The sequence below is a fragment of the Phocoena sinus genome, chromosome 14, assembly GCF_008692025.1.
Source record: "Phocoena sinus isolate mPhoSin1 chromosome 14, mPhoSin1.pri, whole genome shotgun sequence".
Lineage (NCBI taxonomy): Eukaryota > Metazoa > Chordata > Mammalia > Artiodactyla > Phocoenidae > Phocoena > Phocoena sinus.
Window position 1 is genome coordinate 57,839,279 of NC_045776.1, and position 26,951 is coordinate 57,866,229.

The following is a 26,951-nucleotide window of genomic DNA, read 5'->3' on the forward strand; positions in this document are numbered from 1 at the left end:
ATAGTCGTCCAGGGAGGAGGAACTTTTGTGCCCTGCAACTCCAGTTAAGAATAATACACTGTCAGAAAATAGTTCATCTTCATTCAGCACATTAAAGAAGATGCCATCCTGATTCCTTTTCTGTGTTTGTATTAGGCCAGCTATTTTCAACTATCCAAAGACGTGTTATAAACAGGGGTGAGTGGACTTTGTCTTATTCCAAAAGGCAGGAGAAAGAGGAACACAGAGGAAGAATCTACAAGGAGGCATCTATGGATCAATTCTTGACCAATGAGAGCTGTCCCACAGTGAAACGAGTTATCATGTGGATGATGCAGTCCCCGGTCAGGTTCAGGGGAAGAAGGCCTGGTGCCTACCAGCGCTGGACACTGGGACTGAGGCTCCTGCACCTACGCGGCGCATGGACAGAGAAAATGACCCCTACTGTCAGGCCAAGTCTTCACCTCCCCATGACACATGTTTTTATCCATCTCTCTATTCCTAGTACCTACCCGGAGATATTTCGTTGTATTTTCCAGGTTTGACAAAATCCTATACGGGACAGGGATGATGCCGGAGAGGTTCACAGAGACGATGGCATCACCCACATGGTCCATGTCATTCAGCAGCACGCCTCCACATTCGTCGTCACAGGCTACAGGGTAGAGGAAGTTCAAGTTAAAGCAAAGCGGCCGGCACGTTTTCCCGTGTGTGCGCATGGCATCCTGTAATAACAACATCTACAGTGCTTCCGAGGACTCATCCCATCTCATCCTCACACCAACTGTGCCTCGGGAAGTAAGCAGGTCCCAAGCCCCTGTTCTCAGATGACGACGCCCAGACGCAGGTCACATTAGTGACTCCCCAGGGCCACACAGAAACGCTGCTCCAACCTTTACAGCACGTTTGCCCATCTTTGACTTGGACCAACGGCCATGAATTCCAAGTGCAAATCCTGTCAGGGCCTGGTCTGTGATTTCCTCAGATAGTTTGCAGACACCTTCAGCAAGTACAAACGAAGGGGAGTGGAGAAAGTAACGGATGTGTCTTGCTAATGACAAACACACAAAGAAAAGCAAAAGAGCTCTGGACTGCCATGATCCTGACCTTGCTTCTTCCCTACCTTCCCCGCGAACCACTGAGGAGACATCCCAAGGTCACTACCTCATGTACTTGCTATTCAAATAAATCAGAACTGGCGGAAAAAAATTCCACAACAGCCAAGAGCTGAGGCCACACGTGAAATCTGGTGACACAAATGAGCAGCCAGAGGTGTCTTCTCTGCTCTGACTGACCCTTGGCTCCACTAGAGGGGACATTAACCAGCTGAACCATGAAGCTGGCATTGCTGTGCTGCTGACAGTGATGGAGAGATAAATGCTGTTATCCTAGAACCTTCTCCTTGGCTCCAAACGCACTTCACAAAGTTCAGTTCAGCAGATGCAAAGGAATCTATGATTAGTTAAAATAAAGTAGGACTTTCTCTATCCTGCCAACGCCACTGGGCGCCGTACCAGGAAACCATCTGAGAGGAGAAACCACCTTTTATCCTTGAGAGGAGTGATACCCACACACACAGTCGCTCTCCACTAGAATGTGCCTTGGTTCACAGTCCTCACAGCGGAGCCCCGTGGCCCCCGGCCTGCAGACGCACTGCCCGGACCCGCGGTCACAGTCACTGTGGACAGAGCCATGCGGGCTGCAGTCACACCTCTGGCAGGTGCCGCCCGGCATCTGAGGGTTCCCACGGTAGCCCGAAGAGCACCTACAGAAGGAGACACGCAGGACAGACAGGAGGGTCAACACCAGTGAGTAAATACACAGAGCAGCTTCCCAAGGACAGTAATCACTTCTGCCACATGAAGTGCAGAGAACACAGGCCACTCACCTTATTCTGCATTTTATTTCCTGAAAGGAGGACGAGATGGTCACAAGGAAGTGCATTTACCTATTTTGATGCCCAGGGGGTTTCATTTTGCATTATCAATCGTGCACATCCAAATTGATAAGGGCTCCCGATCACTTTCATAAACATGTCCTATGTGTATAAAAGGGGCAGGTGACATACCTTTCACAATATTGTCCTTCGTAGCCCGGAAAACAGGCATCACAGCGGAAATCGTGATCACCTTCCAAGACACAAGTGGGACTAAAACTGGAAAAAAAGAATTTTTTTTGAATTTTCAGATACACAACTTCAAATCTTTCTTAGGGTACTTATTCATTACTCTTAGGGTACATGATACTGTCCTAAAAAACAACTGATTACACAGGACAATTGGACAAGTTTTTTAGAGCTTATACTCTTTTGGGCAAAAAAAAGGAAAATAAACATGTAATCGATACAAGCGGTTGCATCTCTTGTATCTAGAAGATACTCACAGATGCCTGTCCAGTGACAACCATGTTAGTGCTGAGGGGATGCAGCCCGATTTACAGAAGACAACTAATTAGTCACCAAACAAGAAAGCTTCCCAGCTAAAAAGGGGCTTGTTCTGAGATGCACGTGAATTATCTGACTTATTAGATGAAAAGGTGGCTGGAGAGAGCTGCACGTGAGCAAATGTGTGGAACAGCAGGGAGAAGGGAGCTGGACCAGCGCTGGGGATACACCTGACTGCAGTGAAAGGCAAGAGGGAAAAGCAGGGGAAAGAAGCAGAGTGAGGGCAGGATCTCAGGGTAACTGGACGTAAAGGTGGGGAGTCGGGCGATGGGCTACAGCAGCAAAAGGACAGAGCACCAAAAACTGGATGATCCACTCAGATTCTGACCCCTCACTCGGGGACTTCAGCTTCTGGCGTGTTCCTTTTTCTCAATAGCCTCTGCCTCCACATTTTAAATCACCAACTAGAGGCTCAGCTGGGTACCTGCAAACCACTAAAAAAACAGCTGGGGTATCTGGCTGGTAAGAGAAGTTCCCAGCATGAGTTACAGGGTTGCTATGAGCCCTGCTTCACTTCTGACTTTTTTCCCTCCTTAAACACTAAAGGGACAGACTTCAGTGAAAACACAAAATATGTAGAAAACAAAGCACGTCTTTCGGGGCCTCTGAGACGCACAGCACACACGGAACGTTCACACTCTCACCGTCTCTTCCTAACAGTGTACTATTAGTGTGTGTGTGTGTGTGTGTGTGTGTGTGTGTGTGTGTGTGTGTGTGTGTGTGTAGGGGGTGTGCTGTGGGGATGGTGTGGACTTTCTGTAACTGAAGAAGTAAAATACACAAACAGTACAGAACTGTGCAAAGTAGAAGTGTAAGACACCCGTCCAGACATTTCTCTGGGCATGTACAGCTATGGAGCTGTGGACATGGACATATATACGGATATGAGTGTTTTCCAAAATGGCATCACACCACATGTTCAGTTTCATAATTCCATTGGCCATTCCTCCAATTCTGTACATACAGATAATGCCTTATTCTTTTCTCAGTGTTGGTACAATATTTCACTCTAGGTACGTACCACAATGCACTCTAGGTATTTAGTCAGTCCCGTGTAGGTAGATATTTTAGTGCCCTCCTCCAATTTCTTGTGAGTACAAGCAATGCCCATCTTTATACACATATGCAAGTATTCATATAGCTTAGATTACATGAGTGAAATTGATGATTCAAACTTTATATACAGGTTTTATACAAAAAATAGCAGTAGCAATAAATTTTAGGATGCTTGATAGTTTACAGGAGAAGTTTACACAGTGCCTCTCATTAGGTATTCGCTGTCAAGCAACACTTACTTGGAGACAATAAAAGACAGAAGATTAGAACAAATATTAAAAGGAAAACTTCATTTTAGTATACCAGAAGTTGGTATTTGATCTACACATGGTCAATGCCTTGTCAAATATTCTAAGCAATAATGAAATGTTATTTATGAATGACAGTTTTTGTTGCAACCAAAGAGGACCCACGGATATTCCAATTCCCGCCTAAAGTCTCTTGCTTCTTTTATGTGTTCAGATAACTCTATACAGGCATCATGAGTGCGAGGTAGAACCTGGCCCCAGTTTTCTCACCATGAAGCATTCTGCACTTCATCAGACATCAGCACGTATAAATTCTAACCCCATTCCCTTGCACTGAACAGGAACTGAATTCTTCGTATCATTATTCATAAAATTAATAACAATTCATCTCTAGGCACACTGGTTCCACAGGTTGGAGACTAAAATTAGTCTTCAAAAAAACAAAACCTGAAAGTCCTTTCTTTAATGGGTTCCATTCTAACACTCAAAACTAACACACAGATACTTTGCTTTTGAAAAGATTCTCCTCAAATGCTGGAAGAAGGAACACTTTTTCTTAAAATTAGCCTCTCTCGACAAACACAGAGTATTCATTAAGACAGATCACGCGGAGACCGTGGAAAATGAAGCTGAGAGTGGAAGCAGCCCGCCTTCAGCAGTGGGTGGTGCAGGCGTGCCAGCGCACCTGCAAGGCTCACCTGGCAGGGAGGCCGTGAGGACAGGTGCAGAGAGAGCAGTCGCTGGCCGAGCCCGTCACCTTCCCGTAGTAGCCGGGGGCACACACATCGCAGTGGTCTCCGGCGGTGTTGTGGCTGCAGTTCTGGGGCCCCATGTTTCAAAAGAAGAGGAAAACAATGGGAAACTGTTAGAACTCATTCTCATCTGGCAATAGCCCAGCACTACCACGTTTCATATCAGTTGACTTTTTTTTATTCTCAAGGAAGGGTGAGCATTTTTCTTCGTATTTTTAAAATCCTGGACACATTGGCAGCTCTGTGGCCTTCGTTCATTATAAGATTGCATTCATCCGACACAACCTAGAAATTACTGATACATTCTTCTTATAGAAAATATACCCAGTGCGGCCAGCTTTCAGAGCCTTAAAATATGGATCTAAAATGTATAGGGACCCAAACAGCGATGTGAAGCACACTGATTTGTGCATAGTTGGGGTTCAGTGATCACACTGGAGGGTTGAGAAGGCAGAAGTGAACGGATAGATGATTCAAGAAATCGACGGTGGGTTAAGTGGGCTGTGTTCTTTCCTGACTATAAACTGACAGGTCAGCTGCTGACCTGAGAACTTTGTTCTGGTAGGTCAGGAAAGGTAGGGGAATCATTTAATGTCCTAGGAGTACCTAATCTTGTCAAAGTGCTTAGCTGCACCAAGGAAAGATGCAGCATGAAAAAACCAATTAACTTCTCAAACTATCCGTGTGACTTTTGTCCCCGTGATTGGCCAAGGGACCTTCTTAGCTAATTACATCTCACCTGAAGTTGCCTGAAATCAATTCTCCTTAAATTCTTAAATGAGATTTTCTCATTTTCTGTATTAGGACTTTACTTCTGCCCGGAGCGTGAGCTAATTAGAATGAATAAATTTTTTTAACAGTGTTGCAGCTATCTGCATCTTCATTAAGTTCATTTTACCTTGAATGACTGGAATAATTCTTTAATTCCAGATATATAATGAAGTCAGCCAAGGTGAACATACATCTTTTTAACTGAGGAGAACCATGCAGTGCTTCCGCTTCTAAATTCACCTGGGCACTGCTATGGTTTAACAGTTTTCCCAGTGGAGATTGCCTTTAAATTCCACATATGAAAGACGTTTCCAAACAGGAGAAGATGGATCTGGTGTGGGAACCCTGGTTCCTGTGTTTGGGCCACAGCCAAGATCTCTAAGGCTTTGGTGTGTTTTTCTTGGTGGGGAGCTCATTTTCCTTCAGTGAGTTATTTTACCTGAAGCAGGTTAGTCTTGGCACAATTTAGACAAGGAACCAATGTTCCCACATTTGAGTTATCAGAAAAAATGAGGTTTCACGAGTAGGGAAAGAATATCGGGTTATTCTATGTTATCAATAAGGTCTCGTCGGCTTAAGGAAAATCCTGGATGCAACAGTTTGTCCTCAGGAACACAAGATTCTGTCTGGGTCACTTGGTCCTTTGCAGTGGTCAGAACTCTCCTTGTGTCCCTGACGGCCTAGGGGTAGGTGGCCAGGAAACAAATGCACACTAAGACCTCTAGGACAACATGCAGTTTTTAACAAACGCAAGGAAAGGGCATCACTTTACATAGAGAAACACATTTTCAACTTTGACATTAACTCGTTTTGAAACCTCCAGGTGATCCTTCAAATTCTATGACAGAAAGTTCTCACGTACTTTGACTACAACCACCAGTACTGCAAATAAAGACAAGAGACGGGCTTCCCTGGTGGCGCAGTGGTTGGGAGTCCACCTGCTGATGCAGGGGACGCGGGTTCGTGTCCCGGTCCGGGAAGATCCCACATGCTGTGGAGCGGCTGGGCCCGTGAGCCATAGCCGCTGAGCCTGCGCTTCCGGAGCCTGTGCTCCGCAATGGGAGAGGCCACAGCAGTAAGAGGCCCGCGTACCGCCAAAAAAAAAAAAAAAAAAACAAGAGACACTTGACTAATTCCCAAATTCATGTCCATAAACAGATTCAAGGAAGTAAAATTTATAAGAGAATTTCCACCAACATTATCAGACCACTCAGCTAGACCTTTCTAAAGGAAATATATGTATATCTTACATTTAGCTAAATTTAAACTCTCTCTAAATCAAGAAGCTTGTATGACCTCGAACTGGAAATGTAGATGCTCAGGGCCTGCTCTAATTCTAAGCGTCAGGCAAGTACCCAAACAAACCAGCGTACCAGACATTTCCCCGTTTCAGGGTCACAGGTGTCACTGTGTTTGTTGCAATTGCAAGGCACACAGGGAGCCAGCAGAGGGCGTGGTCTCCTGCCATCACCTTCTGGAAGCTTCCCTCTGTGGTAACCAGGTGCGCAGTCCTGAGGGAATGCAAAAGCAAAGGAAATGAACAAGAAACCTGATTAACAAATGTGCAAAGGACTTGAATACACACCTCTCCAAAAAAGAAACACAAATGACTAAACAAGCACATGAGAAGATGCTCATTAACACTAATCATCATGGACATGCAAATCAAATACCAGCTCACATGCATTAGGATGGCTAGTATCAAAAAAAAAAAAAAAAACCCAAACAAAAAACCCCCAGAAGATAACATGTTGGCAAGGGTATAGATAGACTGGAAGCCTTGTGCTTTGCTGGTGGGAATTAGAAAGGTGTGGCACTGTGGAGCAGTATGGTGGTTCATCAAAAAGTTAAAAACAGAGTTACCGCATGATCCAGCAATTCTACTTCTGGGTATAAACCCCAAGAACTGAAAGCAGGATCTTGGAGAGATACTGGTACACCCATGTTTGCAGCAGCATTATTCACAATAGCCAAAGGTGACAGCAACCCATGTGTCCACTGATGAATGGATGGATAAACACAATGTGATCCATCCATCCAATGGACTATTATTCAGCTTTAAGGAAGCAAGGAACTTCCCTGGTGGCGCAGTGGTTAAGAATCCACCTGCTGATGCAGGGGACATGGGGTTTGAGCCCTGGTCCGGGAAGATCCCACATGCCATGGAGCAACTAAGCCCGTGCGCCACAGCTACTGAGGCTGAGCTCTAGAGCCGTGTGCCACAACTACTGAAGCCCGCATGCCTAGAGCCTGTGCTCCACAACAAGAGAAGCCACCGCAATGAGAAGCCCGCGCACCGCAACGAAGAGTAGCCCCCACTCGCCACAGCTAGAGAAAGCCCGCACAGCAACAAAGACCCAATGCAGCCAAAAATAAATAAATAAATTTAAAAAAAAAAAGAAAAAAAAGAAGGAAGCAAATTCTGACACATGCTACAACATGGATCCATCTTTAGGGCATCATGCTAAGTGAAATAAGCCAGTCACAAAAAGACAAATACTGCATGATTCCACTTACATGAGGGACCTACAGTAGTAGATTCATAGAGATAGAAAGCAGAAGGGTGAGACTGGGGGAGGGCCTAGGGGGTTTAGGGTTTACTGGGTACAGAGTTTCAGTTTCACCAGATGAAGAATTCTGAAGATTGGTTGTACAGCAGTGTGAGTGTACTTAAGACTATTGAGCTGTACAAACCTTAGAAATGGTCAAGATGGTGAAGTTTATGTTTATGCCTATTCTATCACAAGTAATTTTTAAAAGACAAAAAAGACGTAATAGAGACACACAGTTCTCTTCATCACTCGGAGCTGCTGTAACAAGTATATTTCAACCCCAAACCAGGAAACGGATTTTAACCACAGTCTCCCTACCTGACATGAGAATCCAGCTGTGCCAGGAGGACAGAGACACTTCTCTAAAAGGGATGCCACCTCCCTCTTGGAGTGCGACTCTTCAGCCTTTCTGCCAACCTCCATAGAAATATTTGAGATTCTGTGAAACCGTTGGGTTAAGAAACGTGAGAGGAGACACTAATATTTAAAAAGACACTTTCTTGAAACAGCACATTACTGAATAATGTTGGCACATATATGAAACCAGAGCTTTCCTGCCAGTTTGAGAGTAGTTCCTACTCACAGCTGTAAAGGAAACGGGTAAAAACACACTAAAAGCACACGAGTCATTATACAGGGAAGGTCCACAGCCAAAAGTTTAGAACTTCAATATAATGTTAGAGAAAGCACACCTGAAAGAATCTGAAGTACTCGCCTGGCTATAACCTAGGTGGCTTTCTTTATGGGAGTAGTACTACATGAGCAGGGAAGAGCATTCTTGATGCCTTGTGACAGAGAAATGGGCACTGCAGTTTAAGGGCAGAAAATAGCAGAACTGCTTTGTTGTTTACATAGAAGATATCACCATTATGTACTTACATGTTATATCCACATTAATACAGGAGATGGATAATCTATGTCACTTTTCACATATTTCATAATAATATTAACATTTAATAAGGTTTGGGTGAGGGACAGAAATATATATGATATTAAAGATAGGAGGTAAAGGGGGTAAAGTGAATCAAACCCCTTCAGTTTGCTTTCAAATAAGGAAAATATTTGGAAACGTCTAGAAGTTTCCAAGTACCTGCTTTGCTGTAATCCTTGGCCATAAGATGCTTTGATGAGGATGTACTCAATGTTGCTAAGAACAGACATAAAATCTGAGCGTGTGACAGGTTCTTCAGAAACAGAGTTAAAGTACTTCCAAAAATTCTGTGGATGAGAAGCACATTCAGTTAAATTCAGGGTACAGATCCTCAGAGGCATATGAACTTAATTCCTTTAGAAATTTCTCCAGCAGTGAGCCCAGTTCTAAGTGACACTGAGTTTAAGTGAGGAAGCTCTCGTGTCACCTCCCAGGGGTGGCAGCCGCACCATCTCATTTATCAATGGCCTCACATCACCTCTGGCAGCGCTAGCCACGCAGTCAGTCAGTAAACATCCGCTGGAGGAAGGAATCCACACTTTCCAAATTCAAGGGCAAAGACTCCAGATCATCATATCCAAACAGGTTGACACTCGTGTACCACGATAAAGGATTTAAGATGCAATTTGCACTAAATTAACATAAGCCTAATATACATTTCTTGAGAATGTGAAATTTGAATCTCTGTAGAAGTTCTGCTAAACCCACTGGAATTTTGACCCACAGCCTTCTTCTTCACTCTCTTATTACAGCAGCTTCATGATTTCATTGCATGCAGAGCAGAGTTCCCAGCCTGAGGGGCCTGCGTTAAAAGAGTGCTAGGTCACCTCTTTCATCCCCACTTCCTGCTCTTGTCTCAGTCCATTCTTGGGGGCGGGCGCGTCCACATAGATGACTTGCTTTCTGGTCCGGCCTCCTTTGATGAGCACCTGAGGCTCCAGGTTGGAGGTGCCGATCCCACTGGAAGAATAGAAGGCCACGCTGTACCGCAGTTTGCTGCCGTAGGCCATGAGCTGTCGAAGAGTACAGTGTTGTTTACTTCTCTGGCATAGCACTGGTTTAGAACTATTTTATCATAAGCCTGCTGCCATTTGAAAGAAATCTTGTGTCTTAAAAATACATCACGTGGGTGGAATACGTTGTCTGATATGAGTTTCCTTCTAATTCTACTTAATTATGGATCGTAAAATTGACCTAGGCTATCGTTCCTAAGTAAGCGATCCTCCAAAAGTTTTAAAAACCGCATCATGAAGGTGTGATGGGCTGTAAAAAGCTGTACTTATGTATTGTGTACAGGTTGATGGGTTTGGGGATAAGTATACACCCATGGGACCACCATCACCAAAGCCACAGCCACAGCCATCACCTCCCAATGTTTCCTCTTGATGATACTAACAAAGGTAAGCTCCAAAGTAACAAAACAGTCATTCTAATTACTTTCACACTCCTTTGAATTGAAAATTATGTATAGCCATCAGAGCACATATTTTCAAGTTTTAAAAATCAGGCTGAATTCACATACAGACTATATTTATATAAGCAAAGATGCATATGATGCCTTCAAGTCTCTGTCCCCCCCCCGCCCCAAAATGAGTGCCCATTTCTTGAGAAGACCCTCTCGGGCCATAGCACCCAAGTTTGCATTGAGCCTCTATTAGTAAAAACAATAAATGTTTGTCGAATGACTGCTTTAAGAAGAAAAAGAACATGTTTTGAACTTTAAAAGACTTTCAAGATTGATGAATTTAAAGAGCCATTCATCTGGGGGATTTTTACAAGTGTTAAACTTTTCCATCCCCACTTAGAAAAGGAAATTAACAACTACTCCAGTGAGCAATAGGCCAACCCAGGCCACTGTGATTTCAAAGTGCACCCAGAAAATGTGGATGGCTGGAGGCTGGGTGCACGTCTCACCTGGTCTCCCTGAAATTGCCCGGGCAGCCGCCAGTAAAACGGCTCTGTGTGGACATGCCGCCTGACGGTCACGGCATCCAGGAGGACATCAGGGGCCTGGTAATACACCCCCTCAGTCGTACCCTTGAGGTTACTCTGAGAAACCACACGCAGAAGAGGCTGATCTGAGCCCAGCATTACCTAGTCACGGAGGGGAGGACAAAGCCACTTTAGAATGTGAATTAACGCCGCACCTTTGACCATCAGATTCTTCCACTGTTTCAGACGAGACAGCTTCATTATTAAAACAGGAATAAGGGCTTCCCTGGTGGCGCAGTGGTTAAGAATCTACCTGCTGATGCAGGGGACATGGGTTCGAGCCCTGCTCCGGGAAGATCCCACATGCCACGGAGCAACTAAGCCCGTGCGCCACAACTACTGAGCCTGCGCTCTAGAGCCTACAAGCCACAACTACTGAAGCCCATGTGCCTAGAGCCCGTGCGCACTCTGCAACAAGAGAAGCCACCGCAACGAGAAGCCTGTGCACCACAATGAAGAGTAGCCCCCGCTCGCCACAACTAGAGAAAGCCTGCTCACAGCAACGAAGACCCAATGCAGCCAAAAAAGAAAAAAAAAAAGAAAAAAAAAAAAAAAAAAAAAAGAAAACAGGAATAAGAAAGACTTTTCTTTTCAATTTAAACACCTGGATTAAAATGAACTGAAAATGCCTTTAAACCACTGCATTTAGGGTCAAACTCTTCCTATACTGGGCCAGGTCCAATTACATGAAGGAGACTGCTGAGAGTTTTCTCTTCACTCCAACTAAAGCTGCAGGCAGATTAGCACAGAACGACACTGACGCCCTGGTTCCTGCTCCATTTACTTCCCGGACAGCAGAAGCAGACCTCTGACTCTGGACTAACCCATATCAGCTTCCTAGAATTTCTGATGCAGTAAGGGCAAAATTTAATGTAAGTACTTGGCTGCCTTTCCCACCCTCACCCAACTCCCAAGGGTAGAGGCTTGCAAACAGAACATTTATCTGCGTGTGTAACCCACCGGCATTCTCACGTAGCCCTCGGCCTCGGAGCAGAGCTGTGACAGCCCAAAGCAGAAGCATGGGGTGCACCCCCGAGGGTCCGCCTCGTCCAGAGCAAAGGTGCCAGCTCGACACTCACTGCATTGAGGGCCAATGACATTTTCCTAAAGGGAGCAAAGTGACAGACTCATTTTTACCTGAAAAAAAGAGACACAGTTTATGAACAAGCAGAAATGGGAAAAAAACACACAAAAAACTTTGGATGAACAAATATGGCTAACTAGCTGCTCCTTAGGCTGGTTCCTTAACCTCTCTGAGAATCAGTTCTCTCAGACTCAGTGATTCCCCAACTCAGCTGGTCATAAGAATCGTCTTGGAAGCTTTTGGAAAATGCAGATTCCCTGGTGAGTCTCCAGGGGCGGGCCCGGATCCTCTTGGAGGTCCCAAGTGACCAGTCAGGTGGAGAGCCACGGGCCAGATAATTATTAGGGCAGGTCCTCCTGTGCTGACCATCCGTGGTGAGAACTGCTACCACAGATGTGGTGAACCAAGCACACGTCCACTGATGTTCCCGTTACCCCACAGCCACATGAGTTTCCCCTTCCTCCTCCCCCACCGCTAATCAACCAGGATTCCATCTCTCAGACCCTGGGAAAGGAACAGAGAAGATGGCCAAGGACCTTCTAATAACAAAGCACAACGGGAAAACGAAAGGAAATACACGGAGTTAAGTATGATGTTGAAATCTAACCTCCTGGGAAAATAATAAACACAAATGTCCTCCAGTCTGGCCAGCACGCACAAGAGAATAATTACTTACCAGGTATAGAATCACAAATCTTCCTGAAGCCCTGTGTTATCTATTTTACCTGTATATTCAAGACAGATAGGCTACTTAGCCAACTGAAACACATGATAGAAAACTCAGCGTGTTTTTCAAATCAGTCCCATCATCTGACACTTGTAATTAACAGTACAAATTCCTTCTAAAGAATCATCCATCATTATAGAAGAGCATACACAGAATTTAAGCCCAGACCCAGAAGGTGGTGCAAACTCATTATGAGAAGCGTCTAAAACCCAAGTGATTATTGAAATAGTTAAAGCCCCGAAGTCAGAATGGCGAGTGGGAGGGAGGGAGGAAGTGGAACCGGGCGCTAGTACCTTGCAAGAGCAGGTTCCGGTCTCCGGGGCACAGCTGCAGAGACCCTGCTCCGGGTCACAGGTGTCGGCCAGTGTCCCTCTCAGGTCGCAGTCACAGGCCACACAGTCCGGAAAGTCTCTGTACCCCAGGGAGCACTGATGGCAGGTCTGTCCACCAAATGCAGGCTTACATTGGCAATGGCCAGTGAGCACATCACAGTGATGACTGGCTGACCCCGTGCTACTGCAGTTGCAGGCCTGCAAGAAAAATACTGAATAAATAAAAAGGCAGCTTTTATATTTTCATAATGTACACATACGGGGATTACAGGAAAACACTAAACGTGGGGAGATTACACAAACAAATGGATCGCTCTCACTATTGCCATATGGACTCACTTTGCCACAAGCCATCAAGAGGCCAGGACTTATGCTGCTGGACGTTAGTGAACCTTTGTGACACATGCAGCTGGGCCACAACCGTGGCCTGAAATTCAATCTACTTAATAAGACAAAGCAGTCCAGCAAAATTATTTTAGAAGTCCAGTAACACTCCCTCTGTTTCCAAAATGCAAAGTCTAAGTTTAACTGACAAAAGTAACACAGAAATACAGAACCGCTGAAGATCGGACATACCTCCCCCACCCCCAATAAAGTGATTTATGTCTTTCTCCTGGAAGATAGCATATATTGCAGAATATATTTAAAGGGCACCAAAATAAATTTTTGATCTTCTAACCATCAATTCCACAGCTAGACTCTTGAAGAAAATTTCGAATACTGTATTTTAAGGATGCTGCTTCTTCCACTTTGACTCCTACAATCGGTACTGAGTTCTGAATAGAAACCATCAAGCTACTCAACAGGTTAAAATCAAGCGAATAGATAAAAGAAGAATGAAACCCGACACAGCAAAGTAATTCTCAGTTGAGAAAATGTGCAGGTGATAGTGCACACCTGGCATCCGAGCTCCGGGTCGTGGCCCCAGTGTCCGTCTGCACACCCCTCGCACGCCGCACCTCGAGTATGAGGCGGGCAGACACACTCCCCTGACTCCGGGTCACAGGTGTTCTGAGTGTGAGCGCAGTCACAGGCTACAACAGAGACACAGGGTGTTGTTACAGATCAGGACCGTCGGGTCAACCGAAGGGGTCAGAGATGATGCTGCAAGTTATTTCCCTTGTGTTAAATAATCTCAATCACTCTTCTAGTTCCTGAAAGAAAACTTGTGATCCCCAACACCCCGCCGTGTCTCACGGGAGGTGAATGCTCCTCCTTGTGGAGAGTTGCTCCTGGATGAGAGAGAATAGGGCACAGTGGGAGAAATAGAGAGAAGACCGGGAAAGGCCTCCACAGGTGGGGAGAACAGAGAGTTAACACTTACCGAGCACTTGTTTGCCAATCGCCATGCTACGGACTTTAAGCACAACCTTGACGGTAACTCCTGGATGGAGAGAATAATCGACTTCTCCATTTTACAGATGAGGAGACCAAAGCTAAGTAAAGTTAAGTAATTAGTCTAAGCTCACACAGTTAGGACAGCCTGACCAAGGCTTGTGGACTTACCCAGAATAGGGATCAGGAAATAGAAAAAAGGTATGAAATCCTACACGTTCAGAAAAAAAAATGTATAGGAACTTAACAGAATTAGACAGAAGTCAAAGGAGAGCTCAAAGAAAAGTCTGGGAATTACAATGAAGTCTCAAACACTGAGTTCAGGAGCTTACGTGTACAGCCACCGTCCTGGTAGGCATGGAAGCCGCGGGCACACCTGTCACACCTCTCTCCAGCTACACCTGGGACACAGCGACACTGGCCTTCCTCCGTGCAGTCGTCCGACAGGGAGCCCGATGCACTGCAGTTACAGGGCAGGCACCCGAGCCCCGTATCCAACCCGTAGTAGCCGTGCTGTTTCACAGGGGCAGAACCACGGAAGACAAAATACATTTTAGTAGGTGGCTAGTATCTACTAGAACATTTCCCAAATCAACAACTGCATGTGTCATAGATTCCTAAAGTGTTCCTGACATCATTCCACTGGTCTCTGTAAACCGAATACATACTCTCCAGGTAGGGCCGCATAGCACTCACCAGCCATGTTGCAGGAACCTGCTCTTTCTGGTGGTCGGGATTCCATTTCATTTGAAGCAGTTAAGGCATCATTTATAGACATTAACACTGACACACACGTTAATTGTATGTAATGACCAGGAGGCGTCTTACCAGGCACTGGTTACACTGCTGTCCGGTCACGTGTGGTTTGCAGTCACAGAGTCCAGTCTCAGGATGGCAGGCAGCAGAAAGAGAGCCTTGGCCATGGCATTCACAGGCTAACACACACAGAAGGCATATTTGTGCCCATTTCTGGGTACGGCTGTTATAAAATCCCTTAGTCCCCAAAGGAGAAATTTTAACATTCTTGTTTCAAATCATAAAACAAAATTATTGCTTTGCAGTAACTTGAAAATTTTAGTGTTTTTCTGAAGAGTAAGCCAAAATAAGGTTGGTGAAAGGAACCATCACAGAGAAAAAAAATTACTTGAAGCTGTTAAGACAATAATTGGCAAACGAACTTAACCAATTTCATGAATTCTTTGAAATTTTTAAAGTGAGCCAGCAATGTATATCAACCAATCTTCATTAAAAACATGCGAAGAAGATTTCAAAATCAATTTAGCCACTTGCTCATCCCAATCATACATATTTAATATTTTAAAGCTCAGTTATAACGACCTAGATAACTAATACTGTACACCATAACTTAATGAACTACTTCCGTGTTCTGAGTCATGAGTCCTTTGAGGTTCTTACCTTCTGGGCAGATGCTTCCGTTTTATCTACAGCCAGAATATTGATGTTTAAAGCCACAAAGTCCCCCCCTTCTCAAAGTGATTCAATTTAACGGGTCCAAGAACCATTTACTTCGTACCACAGCTGTCAATATGTGCTTCATTTAAAATTTGTAATATGTTCAGTGACAAGATATCCCAGGACGTGTACCATTTATGAATGCTTGGGCTCGGAAAATGCACACTCTCCGTCCTATGGTATAACCACGTTAAGAAAAACGTCACGAATTATCTCAAGCCCTAGCACACTTTGTGTGGCAGCCTTTGTGGGGCAGAACAGGGGTGGGCACTGGAAATTAGAAGGCTGATGGCCAGAGGAAAGGAGGTGGGATTCTGCTTCCTTGGCTGACTATGGCCATGTCACTGGGCCTCTCTCCCCTAGTTTTTCCCTTGTGTGCATGGATCGATGCTCACCAGCTCTTGTAGGAGGCTGGTCAAGTGTCATGGGCACCACACAGTGCTGCCCATTCTTGTAGTTTAACTTTTATTTTCTGTTTTTCTGACGCTTTGACTTCTGGGGCCTTGCTGACCCTGGAGAGACAGCCACACACCCAGGGCTAGTCAACTTCCAAAGACTGTAAACAGCTCACCTGCTGGAATACCTTTCATATGCAAACCATCCAATCCAGAGCCCACACCCCATGCCTTCCTCACTGGCTCTCAGGTTCCTTTGGGCCCTGACATTCCACTGTCCACCAGTCCTAGCACTCCAGGGCCTGGCATCAGACAAGAGGCACAGTCCCTAGGTCCCCGGGACCAGCTGAAATGATTCAGACTAGCCAGTCCCAGACCTGCTTACCCTGCCCGCCCTTGTCTTCCTGCAGATAAAGGCTCCTGCCCACACTTCCCCTCGTGACCAACCTAGGTGCTTCCCCGTGTAGCCACCCCCATGCTGTGGGGTGTCCCCTGTGCCCCAGACTCCCCCCTGACCTGGCCTCCAGAGTAACAAACTGCCTTTGTGACGGTGGTCCTCTCCTCATCTGCTGGCCTTGCTGTACCAAAATAACAACACAGCCTGTATTTAAAACCGTCCTCAGCCTCCCACCACTCTTAACTGTCTCCCAGGGAAAACATCACACACTCACACACATTCACTCACACCCCGCCATCTCCCCCGCCTCCTTAACTCTCTCTGAGTTTCCATCCCCTACTCTCCCTCCCGTCTCCCTCCCCCTTCACACCACCCAATCTTCCAGCCCAATTCTTGGCCCCTGGGCTGCTACAACTGCTCCTCCTAAAATGTCCAGGACTCCCGGGTGCAGATCCAGCGAGCAGATCCTGCCTCCGTCCTGATACATCTTTCGGTGGGACAGGCCATGCACCCCTCTCTCCCTTTTGAACCTCTCTCTTACCAAGGTTTTGGGACCCCTTTGAAACTCTTCCGTTTCCTTCCTCTTTCTCTTGTATTTCCCTCTGATCCTCCCTTTCTGTGCCTCACTCAAACCCCACCCTTCCTCTGGGGAATATTCCAAGTTCACTTCGAGTATGATCATCACCAAATATTGATGATAATATAACAAATCACATTTATCACACACCCATCAGCTTGTGTCACCACGTTACAGTCAATAAGTGAAATAAATGAATGAACCTTCATAACAAACATACGAGGGAAGTACTATAATTTTCTGTTTTGGGGTGAGAAGTCTAACACTTAGAAAGGTGATGTAACTAGCCAGAGATCACACTGTTACTTGCAGTTATCCCTCTATAGCAACAATTATAATAGCAATTATTAATAAAAATTGTTCATGTTATAAATAATACTAATTCGAAATATCTCGCAATTACCTTCTGCCAGGTCCTTTACAGGTATTTTAATTCTCAGAAGAACCCCACAATATAAAAATTATACCTACTTAAGTTATTTCACACAAGGTTTCTTTAGTATTAGCGCCCAGGAGGCTTTCTCCCTCCACACCACTCTCTGCCCTGGACAACTGTGTCCGCAGCCACTACTGCATCTATCACACCAAAGCTGATGTCAGCAATACTGAACATTGGCATTTTTACCGGGTTCACCTAATAAAATATGGTATTATGTTATCATGTGGAGACTTCTGGGAAGTTCATAAGAAGGACCCTTATTATAGACCTGGAAGGATTTCTAGTGAAATATTCAGAAACAGTTGTAGGAATTCATCTCGTCAAAGCTAGGAATGGGGGGAAAAGGAGATAGGAAAAGAATAAAAAGTGTAAATGCTCAGAAACTAGAGAAAGCCAGGCAGGGTCAGCCCATAACCAGTCCAGCTCCCTGGGCCAACAACGAGGACCTAGACCCAAATCCCACCTGTTCTGACCCCCCCCCACTCCCCCACACTCTCCACTCATCCCTGAGACCTTCTATTTTATATCTTCCCTTTTATCCCCGTGGCAAAATGCTGACGCAGCTTTGTCAGCATGGATGCACATAAAGGAAAACATGATGGAAAACTTTTAAATATGTTTGAACAACTTGGGTGTCTGAATCCATTTCTTCAACATTGAATTTTATGTAATCTAAATACAGATCAAATATTTCTGATGAAAACTTAGCATCCTAATAGAGATGGGCCATAAAACACACACTGGGGCTTCCCTGGTCGTGCAGTGGTTGAGAGTCCGCCTGCCGATGCAGGGGATACGGGTTCGTGCCCCGGTCCGGGAAGATCCCACATGCCACGGAGTGGCTGGGCCTGTGAGCCATGGCCGCTGGGCCTGCGTGTCCGGAGCCTGTGCTCCGCAATGAGAGGCCACAACAGTGTGAGGCCCACGTACCGCAAAAAAAAAAAAAAACCACACACTGAATTTTGAAGACAGTATTAAAAAGAAAGAAAACAGTTATTAATACTTTGAAAACTTGATTACGTGATAAAATAATACTTTCTATATACTGAGTTAAATAAAATGTATTATTAAAATGTACTTCACCTGTTTCTACTTTTTAAAAGGTGGTTACTAGGAAATTTTAAATTACATGTGTGACATATTTCTGTTGGACAGCACTGATACAGAAAAATAATAAAAATGACTGCTCTTATTACCAGCAATTGTAATAGCTACCATTTATTTACTGTCTAGAACTTTAAATTTGTCATCCCATTGACTTTTCAAAAAGGCCTTACTGTATACGTATAATTATGTCCATTTTATGTATGAAGAAATAGTTGCTAGGAGAGGTTAATAAAATTTGCCTAATGTCACAGGGCTGGTTGGTGACCAATCCTGGACTCTAAACTAGTCAGACTCTAAAGCCCTGAATCCACACACGTGCCTCTCTCCTACACCATCGTGTGTAGCTCCCAAATAGACTTGGGATGTTCAAGTCTGATTAAATAAATTTCCAACTCCAATCACAGTATTTGGCATAGTGCCTGGGAAGTAACAGACACTTAATAAATGACAAATGAACTAAGAAATTAATCATCAAGGTTTGCAGTAAGGATGAAAACAAATGCCATGAGAATTGTGAAAGCACTCCATAAACTTTGAAGCTTTATACAATTACTGGTTATCATAATTATCTACCTATGATAACCAGTCAAGGTGCTGAAGGTCGGGTTCAGAGGCCCAGGGCAACAAAAGCTTGTCAATCTCTTGACGTGGTCCTAGGAAAACATCTTTTCTGGATCGCTAGCTCCCTCTTGTGTCTCCACGTTGTAACAGCACAGTAGGACCAGCATTTATAGGAAATTATCAAAATAATTTATAATTGTCACTTTTACTCTTTCATTCCTTTTTCAAGAACTGTGTGAAAAAATCTGAGAGCTGTTATCAGCCCTAAGGCTATAAGTTTGTCATTCTAGGAGTCTGAAAATCTACTTTTCTAAGTAACTGGTTTTACATGGTATGTAATTTCAAGGGTCTAAGCAGAGAGCCCTGCCAAGCGACGTGGGGGTTGGTGACTCAGGCGCAGACTACTGAGACACACCAGTTTTGGGGGCTAGGGTCTCCCCATTTCCCATTCCACGTCCTGAAATCCCATCTGCCTCACGAAGCCCGTAGCATCTCCCTGACAAACGGGACAGGCTTCCTTCACCTCCTTGGTCACTGGGAGCAGTGCCAACACTCTGTGAAGGACCACTTTCTCCTGAAATGGAAGGGCACATGCTTTCTAGGCCATCTGACCTTCATTTGGAGTAACTGATCAAGCTAACCCAGCGCAGATCGGGTCAAGTGACCTCCTGGGCCGAGCGCTTTTTGATGCAAGTAAGTAAATGGATGGAGACTTCACAGGGTGATAAGTAATGGACCCGACCGCCAGGTCACACACTCACCGCGGCAGTTTTTCGCAGTCACGGCGTCCCCATAGAACCCGTAGGCACACCTCTCACAGTGGGGGCCATCGGTGTTCCCAAGGCATCTCAGGCATTCTCCGGTGACGGAATCACAGCTCCTGGCCTCCAAGGGGTCCACATTGCCACTGCAGTTACAAGGGACACAGGAATCTCCGGGCACTGTTGGGTTTCCAAAGTAACCGTCTGCACATCTATACAGAAGATTGAGAGAGGGATGCAAACAAATGCGATTACTGTAGACATTACCCCACCATCCAGGGACTCTCTGAGTAGTTAATCAACCACACCAACTCTTTACCGAAGATTTACCGTGAGAGGAATGCTGCTCGAGTTCAGGCATTCACAGATTCCCGTCACTCATTGTGAGGCACGGGGAGGGCACCCAAAAGGAGCCACATATCCCGGGAACATGCTCCAGCCCCAGACAATTCGACCCGCATCCCACCACTGAGCGATGTCACCTCCCACGGAGTCCAGCCAGACTTGGCACCAAGACGTACACGCAGGACAGACAACCCTGGCTTCCAGGCTCCAGAGACAACTATTACATCAAACCACCCCTTGCTTATGGAATCATCCAGAGTAACGGGACATTCAAATGTATGCACAGAAGTACTGACTCCCGGCAGTTTCCTATTGATACTGATGAAAACTGAGATTAGCTCAAGGAGATCAAAAAATCCCCAGGGACTTCCAACATTAATTTTTTAATCGATCGACTGATTTTTCTCTGTGATCCGATGGAATAATAATGACATACCAAAGGCTCTAAAGCCACACTTAACCACACGCTTAAGAATAAACACATAGAATTTATAGTAAAAAAATGTTTGGAAACCGGTCAAGAGAAGCAGAGTACCTCTCGCACCAATCCCCCGCGTATCCCGGGGCGCACTGGTCACAGAACACTTCATCTCCACCGTCGAGGTGGCAGGTGGGGCTGAAACTGACAAAGCAGTAGAAATGAATGCAGTTCTCCAGTGGATGGTGCAGAATTCCGAAATATTAAAATGCTTAGCTTCTACCACTCCTGTCCTTACAAACTTTCACTGCATGCTCACTCCTTAACCCAGAGCCCAAGGCCCCAGGCCACGCAGCCCGCCCGTGGGCACTGGACACTCCCTGCTCGACCCTCGGCCTGGACTGCGCTTCTCCCCGTCTGCCTGGGTTCACCGGCTCACCCCCAAGGCCCAGCTCAGTGGTCCCCTCCTCCAGGAGGCCGGGTCCGATGCTCAGACAGAGTTCCTCTCCTCGAGTTCCCGGTACTGGGCTGTCTGCCTTAGAGCTGCCCACACTGGCCAATAGTGAGCCCGCTTACAGGACAGAGCCAAGGGGCTCCGCACTTCAGTGAGTGTAACCAGCATCCCCCGAGGCCCCCACGCAGCCCGAGGTCCCTTCACACTCCATTCCTGGCTCTTGGGAGGACCGCGAAGGGAGGCCTGGGGGCCATAGCGAGGTCCCCACGATTTCACCAGAGCAGCCCTGATTGCTGTTTTGTACACTGGAGTTCCAAATAAAAATCCCCATGGGAGAATCCTCTAGGCGTGGATGGGGGGAGAGTTCTAAAGTGTAAACAGTGAGAGAGGCTTTCAGACCACTGGCCTGGGGGCACACGAGCCCCAGCATGTTGGTCGAGGCCTTGACTGTAACCGTCCTCTGCCTTCCCTCGCGCTCTGGGCCCCGGGACCACCCGCAGCTCCGCAAACCGAGCTGCCCCTCACACTGCCGGACCGCGGCACCACTTCTTCCCACCTAGCAGGCCCTTCTCCTCCACTGCCTTCAAACTCCCTCTCATCCTTCAAGTCTCAGATGGAGAGCTCCCACAGGGAATCGCCCCACACAGATTCCCTCTGCACAGTGGGCCCACTTCCTCTGCCCTCGTGACCGCAGTGTGGATTCCATGGCATCGGCAGCCACGGAGGAAGAGTTTGATACTCAGGACACCTACCATGATGCCCAGCATATACCAGGCGCTCAGTAAAGATTCGTTGAATTAAACTAAATGAATTCAGCCCATTCTCAATGAGCCTCCTATTTACATATTTTGGTCATTAGCTCAAATACTCCTGAAGCCCAGGAACATGTTTTATTCATCTCTGCATCTCCTCTGCCTCTTAGCCCAGTGGTAGGCGCACAACATATACGTGTGAAGGAACTGATGCCCAACATTAGACCAAGGGGAAAAAAGGCCATGCAAATGTCCTTGCCTTCACACAACTTGCCTTACATAATTTAATACATCAAAGTTTTTTGTTTGTTTTTTTTAAAGAAGAGAGAATCTGTTCCTCTATCTCTAATCCCAACTAATTGCCCCAGGGCAAAATTAACACTCTCATCACACACAGGTCTTGCTCTGAAGATTTCAGTGCACGTCTGGATGGAGACCCAGGCCACGCGGGGCAGGACCCGCTGGTGCAGGAGCCCGGCTTACTTGTTGGAGGCCGTGGAGAGCGGGCAGGCACACGGCTGGCAGTCCCCAGGGGTCCCTCGGGAAGGCAGCCCGTAGAAGCCGGGCAGGCAGCGCTCGCAGCGGTCCCCGGTGGTGTTGTGCTGGCATGCCTAGGACACGCGCATGGAAAGAAGACTCGGCTCAGGTCTCCTTAAAGGAGTCTCAGGTTCATCTTCAAACAACTTGAAGTCCAAGTGAAGAAAAAAGGCAAAACGCTAAAGCAAGTCACCAAACTCTCTTATATGAGGAGGATTGCCTGTTTCCAGATCTGCTGATAAAAATTTTTAATTTATGTAAACGGGAGGCATAAGACCTTTCATTTCCAACCGTGTCAGAGTAACTGGCAGCAGACTTGCCCTCTGCAGGGACGGAATACAATACATCAAAGAGCTGCTCTCAGACCCCAGACAGCGGAGGTGCAGGATGTGCAGGGAAGGGAGACAGCGGGATGGGTCCTGCAACTGCATGTCTTTCCCCTTGGAGACAGTCCAGGAAATCCTGAATTTATACTACGGCATGGAGAACATCGGAAACGGTAAATACATGAATAAGTACGAAAGATTTCTTTTCCTCATTTAAAACACCTCTTTAGACAGTGAAATTACCCCACGTCAGGTGTAGGAGGTGTGTGGGAGATGGGCCGCTGGGCGGCTCCTGATCTGCCCGTTCCTTCCAGGCTCCTCTTCTCACGTGGCTTGGTCTCCCTATTGCCCCCACCTGGTGCTGATGCCACCCAGAGCTCTCCTACAACCTCTGCCCTCCCCTGCCCGTACTCCCAGCCCCAGCCCCGCCTGTGGGCCCTCTCCTCTCACTTCCTCTCCCTTGGGGTCTTCCATGTCCTTTTATATCCCTTCTCTTAAAGCCACTCATTTTACACACACTTACTGGACATTTTTCATCTGAATATTCAAATAATATTTCCAGTTGTTAACTACATACTTTTCTATCATTCCTGAGATTGATAAAAGTTTTCCCATCTGTTCAATTTAATTGTGCTGCATCCTCTATATCACGGTTTCACCAGTTTTATTTAGGGTTATCCCAGAACAGAGCTTCCAAATTTGAATGTGTATACAGATCATGTGGGTTACATGTTGACTCTGATGCTGGAGGTCTGCGATTTTGAGTTTCTAAAAAAGCTTCCAGATGACACCCATGCGCTTTTCATCCCTCATATGACCTTGGTTTTGATCATTAACCCAAATCTACGCAAAATGCAACCGGCCTTGGTAAAGAGCTACATGGTTGTGCTAAAAGAATTATGCAAAATAATTAGTTTTGTTAAAATCTATTCGATTACGCTCAACTGCAAATGTCTCTGATTTGCCTTCTTTCCTCAAAGGGCCAGACTGGGTCTTCTTTCTCTTTGGGAAAACTACGATGTAGTTCTGTTGAAAAACCTGCTGAAGGTCTGTTTCAATGCTTTCTCAGGCGGGCGCCAACACCCCTTTAAGTGATGATCCCTGTTGGTGGATCTGGAACATGAAGGGATAGGAATGCTCATCTCCTTGGGGAGCGAGCACATCTTCTCTTGATTGGAAAAGGAAAACCAGGAGGGCCTAAGACATGCACAACTGCATTTTATGCCCCTGTCTTTCCAAAGAAAAGAAATTTATTTCTCCTTGGAGTAAGAGCAGAGAGAGCTCAGAGAAAAGAATAAGGACACAGGTAAACTATGGACTTTGGGTGGCTGTGATGTGTCAGCGTGGGGTCACTAATTGTAACAAATGCACGACTCTGGGGGGGATGTTGATAATGGGGGTGTATGAGCATGGGTGCCCACAGTGGGTAGACTGGAAATCTCTATACCTTCTTCTCAACTTCACTGTAAACCTAAAACTACTCTAAAAATAGTCTTTAAAAAAAAAACAAGAATAGGAGCACTAAGAACAACTGGAAACCTCTCTCTAATAAAATGTATATAAGGAGTCAACCCCTAGAATCTAGATAACTATATACAAGGCCAGGGGCTAGTTACAGCTATGCAAAAGGAAGAATTAAAGGTTTCTTTTTAAAATAGAATTTAAAAAGCAAAGTAGATTAAACAGACAAGTGATCTTACCAAGCTTTTATATTTCCCTGTATTCCAATCTAAATTTTTATTACTTTTCTCCTTTAATTACTTAAAAAAGGAAAAATAATAATTTTACAGCAGAAAAACCTGACAGAGACCCCCTTATCCGAGTGACCCAGGCTAATTAACATCCCCCCAGAAGAAGCCAGTGGCATCACAGACCCTGACAGCACACACTGGGAGGGAACGTCACCTCAAGGTCCTCTCACCAAAAATGGATAACCTCAAGCTCATCACGAGAAAGTGGACCAGCTCCAGCGGAGGGACAGTCCACAGAAGGTCCAAAGATCTCAAACGTGCCCTAGTCCTGAAAACCAGGAACTGTCACAGCCTGAAGGAGGCAAAGCCACTAAATGCAGTATGGGACGGTAGGTATGATGCTGGAAAGGAAAAGGATGAAACCCGAATGGAATGTGACATTTAGTTGATGGGACTGTGCCATGTTAATTTCTGAGTTTTGATAACCATACAGATTGTGTAAGATGAGCATCCGGGGAAACAGGGCGATGCTCACACGGGAACCCTCTATCCTATTTTTCTAACCTTTCTGTAAATCTGAAATTATTCCTTAAAAAAATTTAAACTATAAAAATTATTACTATTTTCTATACTTAGAGCTTTAAGGCTATTTAGCATCTTCACTTTCATAGGAGAATATATTTTTGGAAATATATATTAACAGAAGCATGTGCAAATCTTCCAGCCTGCCTGTCACTAAAGCCATAGGTGGTACAACCACGACCTGCTGACCACCCCCAAGTGCTGGCAGAGGCCTCCAAACCCAAATGGCAGGGGGAGAGAGGTTTTAAAAAAGCAGTGACCAGGACTTCCCTGGTGGTGCAGTGGTTAAGAATCTGCCTGCCAATGCAGGGTACACGGGTTCGATCCCTGGTCCGGGAAGATCCTACGTGCCGCAGAGCAACTAAGTCCGTGCGCCACAACTACTGAGCCCCCATGTCACAACTACTGAAGCCCAAGCATGTAGAGTCCATGCTCTGCAGTAAGAGAAGCCACCACAATGAGAGGCCCATGCACTGCAACTAAGAGTAGCCACCGCTCGCCGCAACTAGAGAAAGCCCGCGCGCAGCAACGAAGACCCAATGCAGCCAAATAATTAAAAAAAAAAAAAAAAAAAAAAGCAGCGACCTCCCTCCTTGTGGGAAGTTGCACCTGAGGAACTCATTCTGGAGGGACTGCGTATGCGTGCAAACATCATTCCACACCATCCTACAGACGCTTCACTTACAGAACAAAGACAATGACAAAGAACTAAACAAAACAAAAGCTGTACTTGCAGAGAAAAAGAAAAATTAGGCTCTAGAGAGAAAAAGCAATCAGCGGCATCATGCCGATATCTTCCCCATGGGTCTGATCGTTAATTTTTCCTAACCCTGTGACTCAATCAAGCTCTTTTGGAAAAAGCATGATCCTCTCCCTGTGCAGTGAATAGGGTTCAGCTGATTACCATATGCATTCACTCCATCTCTGAGCAGTGAATCCATTAGAACCCAGGAGTGTGGCCTGGCTCCCAGGCATAAGAGCCTAAAAGAATTCCTGACTGAAGTTAAAAAACAAGTCTTGCCCTGTATCTGCCCCAAAGTTCATTCTCAAGATTAACTACATATTTGCTAAGCCCTATTTCAACTCCAACTGCATGAAAGAGGTACTTGTTTGCAGAGTTTATCTGAACTAACATCTATGAAGCATTATATATTATACAGATAAGTGAGATTATTAGAAATTTTTATTATTCCTCTTACGATATACTATGTAATATAATGTTAAAATCTACTAGCACTTGCGTTTAAAAGATCTGATCCTTTTTATTTAATCAGTGGTCGTTTTCTCCCTTTATATTGCTTTTTAATCTTGCAAAGTAAATCATTACTTATTGTTCTAATAAAAAACCTGCAGTGAAAATCATACATCTTTTTTCTGCTATCACCAAAGCAACTTTTCTTCACAAAAAAAAGAAGGAAAAAAGCAGGAAACATTTTATGACTTAAACTTAAACCTGCAGATTTCCTCTGGGGTCCACAAGGGCAGGGATATTCCCTGTGGAGGAAGCTTCTTTTTTAATCACTTCTGTACAGTGAGGGTTTCAGGGTGGGAGGAGGGCATGCACTCAAGGTCTCAGCCAGACTCACAAAGCAAATGCCATGAACGTCACACTCAGCTGCATGGCCGTGGCATTCACAGGGCTGACAGATTCCTCCAAAGAGTATTCCATCCACGCGGTAATAGCCAGGGAGACAGGACTGCAAAAGAAGGACGGGTGACTGTCCAGGTGAAGGCAAATTTACACAAAACGCAAATCATCTTCCTCCCAGTACGTTAGAATCATAAACCGCTCAATTTTCCATGAATGGAAACTTATTTTTTTTGCCCAAACATGCCATAAAATGCACCCATATTAAGCATACGATTCAGTGGTTTTTTTTTTTTTTTCAGTAAGTTTACTGAGTTGTGCAACCATCACCATAATCCAGTTCCTC

The 26,951-nt window shown here is 45.5% G+C and overlaps 1 protein-coding gene across 1 annotated transcript in view; it reads right to left on the reverse strand.

Moving 5' to 3' along the window:
* LAMA1 (laminin subunit alpha 1) overlaps window positions 1-26,951 on the reverse strand; it is a 159,848-nt gene that overhangs the window by 54,073 nt on the left and 78,824 nt on the right. The window contains exons 16-33 of the mRNA XM_032654047.1: window positions 26,604-26,714; window positions 22,365-22,492; window positions 20,793-20,879; window positions 19,913-20,124; window positions 15,031-15,137; window positions 14,535-14,715; window positions 13,765-13,901; window positions 12,829-13,065; window positions 11,685-11,828; window positions 10,647-10,826; window positions 9,560-9,745; window positions 8,892-9,019; window positions 8,120-8,240; window positions 6,623-6,760; window positions 4,425-4,546; window positions 2,048-2,134; window positions 1,551-1,744; window positions 492-634 (exon numbers count right to left, since the gene is read on the reverse strand). Coding sequence (XP_032509938.1) covers window positions 492-634; window positions 1,551-1,744; window positions 2,048-2,134; window positions 4,425-4,546; window positions 6,623-6,760; window positions 8,120-8,240; window positions 8,892-9,019; window positions 9,560-9,745; window positions 10,647-10,826; window positions 11,685-11,828; window positions 12,829-13,065; window positions 13,765-13,901; window positions 14,535-14,715; window positions 15,031-15,137; window positions 19,913-20,124; window positions 20,793-20,879; window positions 22,365-22,492; window positions 26,604-26,714 — 2,643 coding nt within the window. The remainder of the gene's footprint in view (window positions 1-491; window positions 635-1,550; window positions 1,745-2,047; window positions 2,135-4,424; window positions 4,547-6,622; window positions 6,761-8,119; window positions 8,241-8,891; window positions 9,020-9,559; window positions 9,746-10,646; window positions 10,827-11,684; window positions 11,829-12,828; window positions 13,066-13,764; window positions 13,902-14,534; window positions 14,716-15,030; window positions 15,138-19,912; window positions 20,125-20,792; window positions 20,880-22,364; window positions 22,493-26,603; window positions 26,715-26,951) is intronic.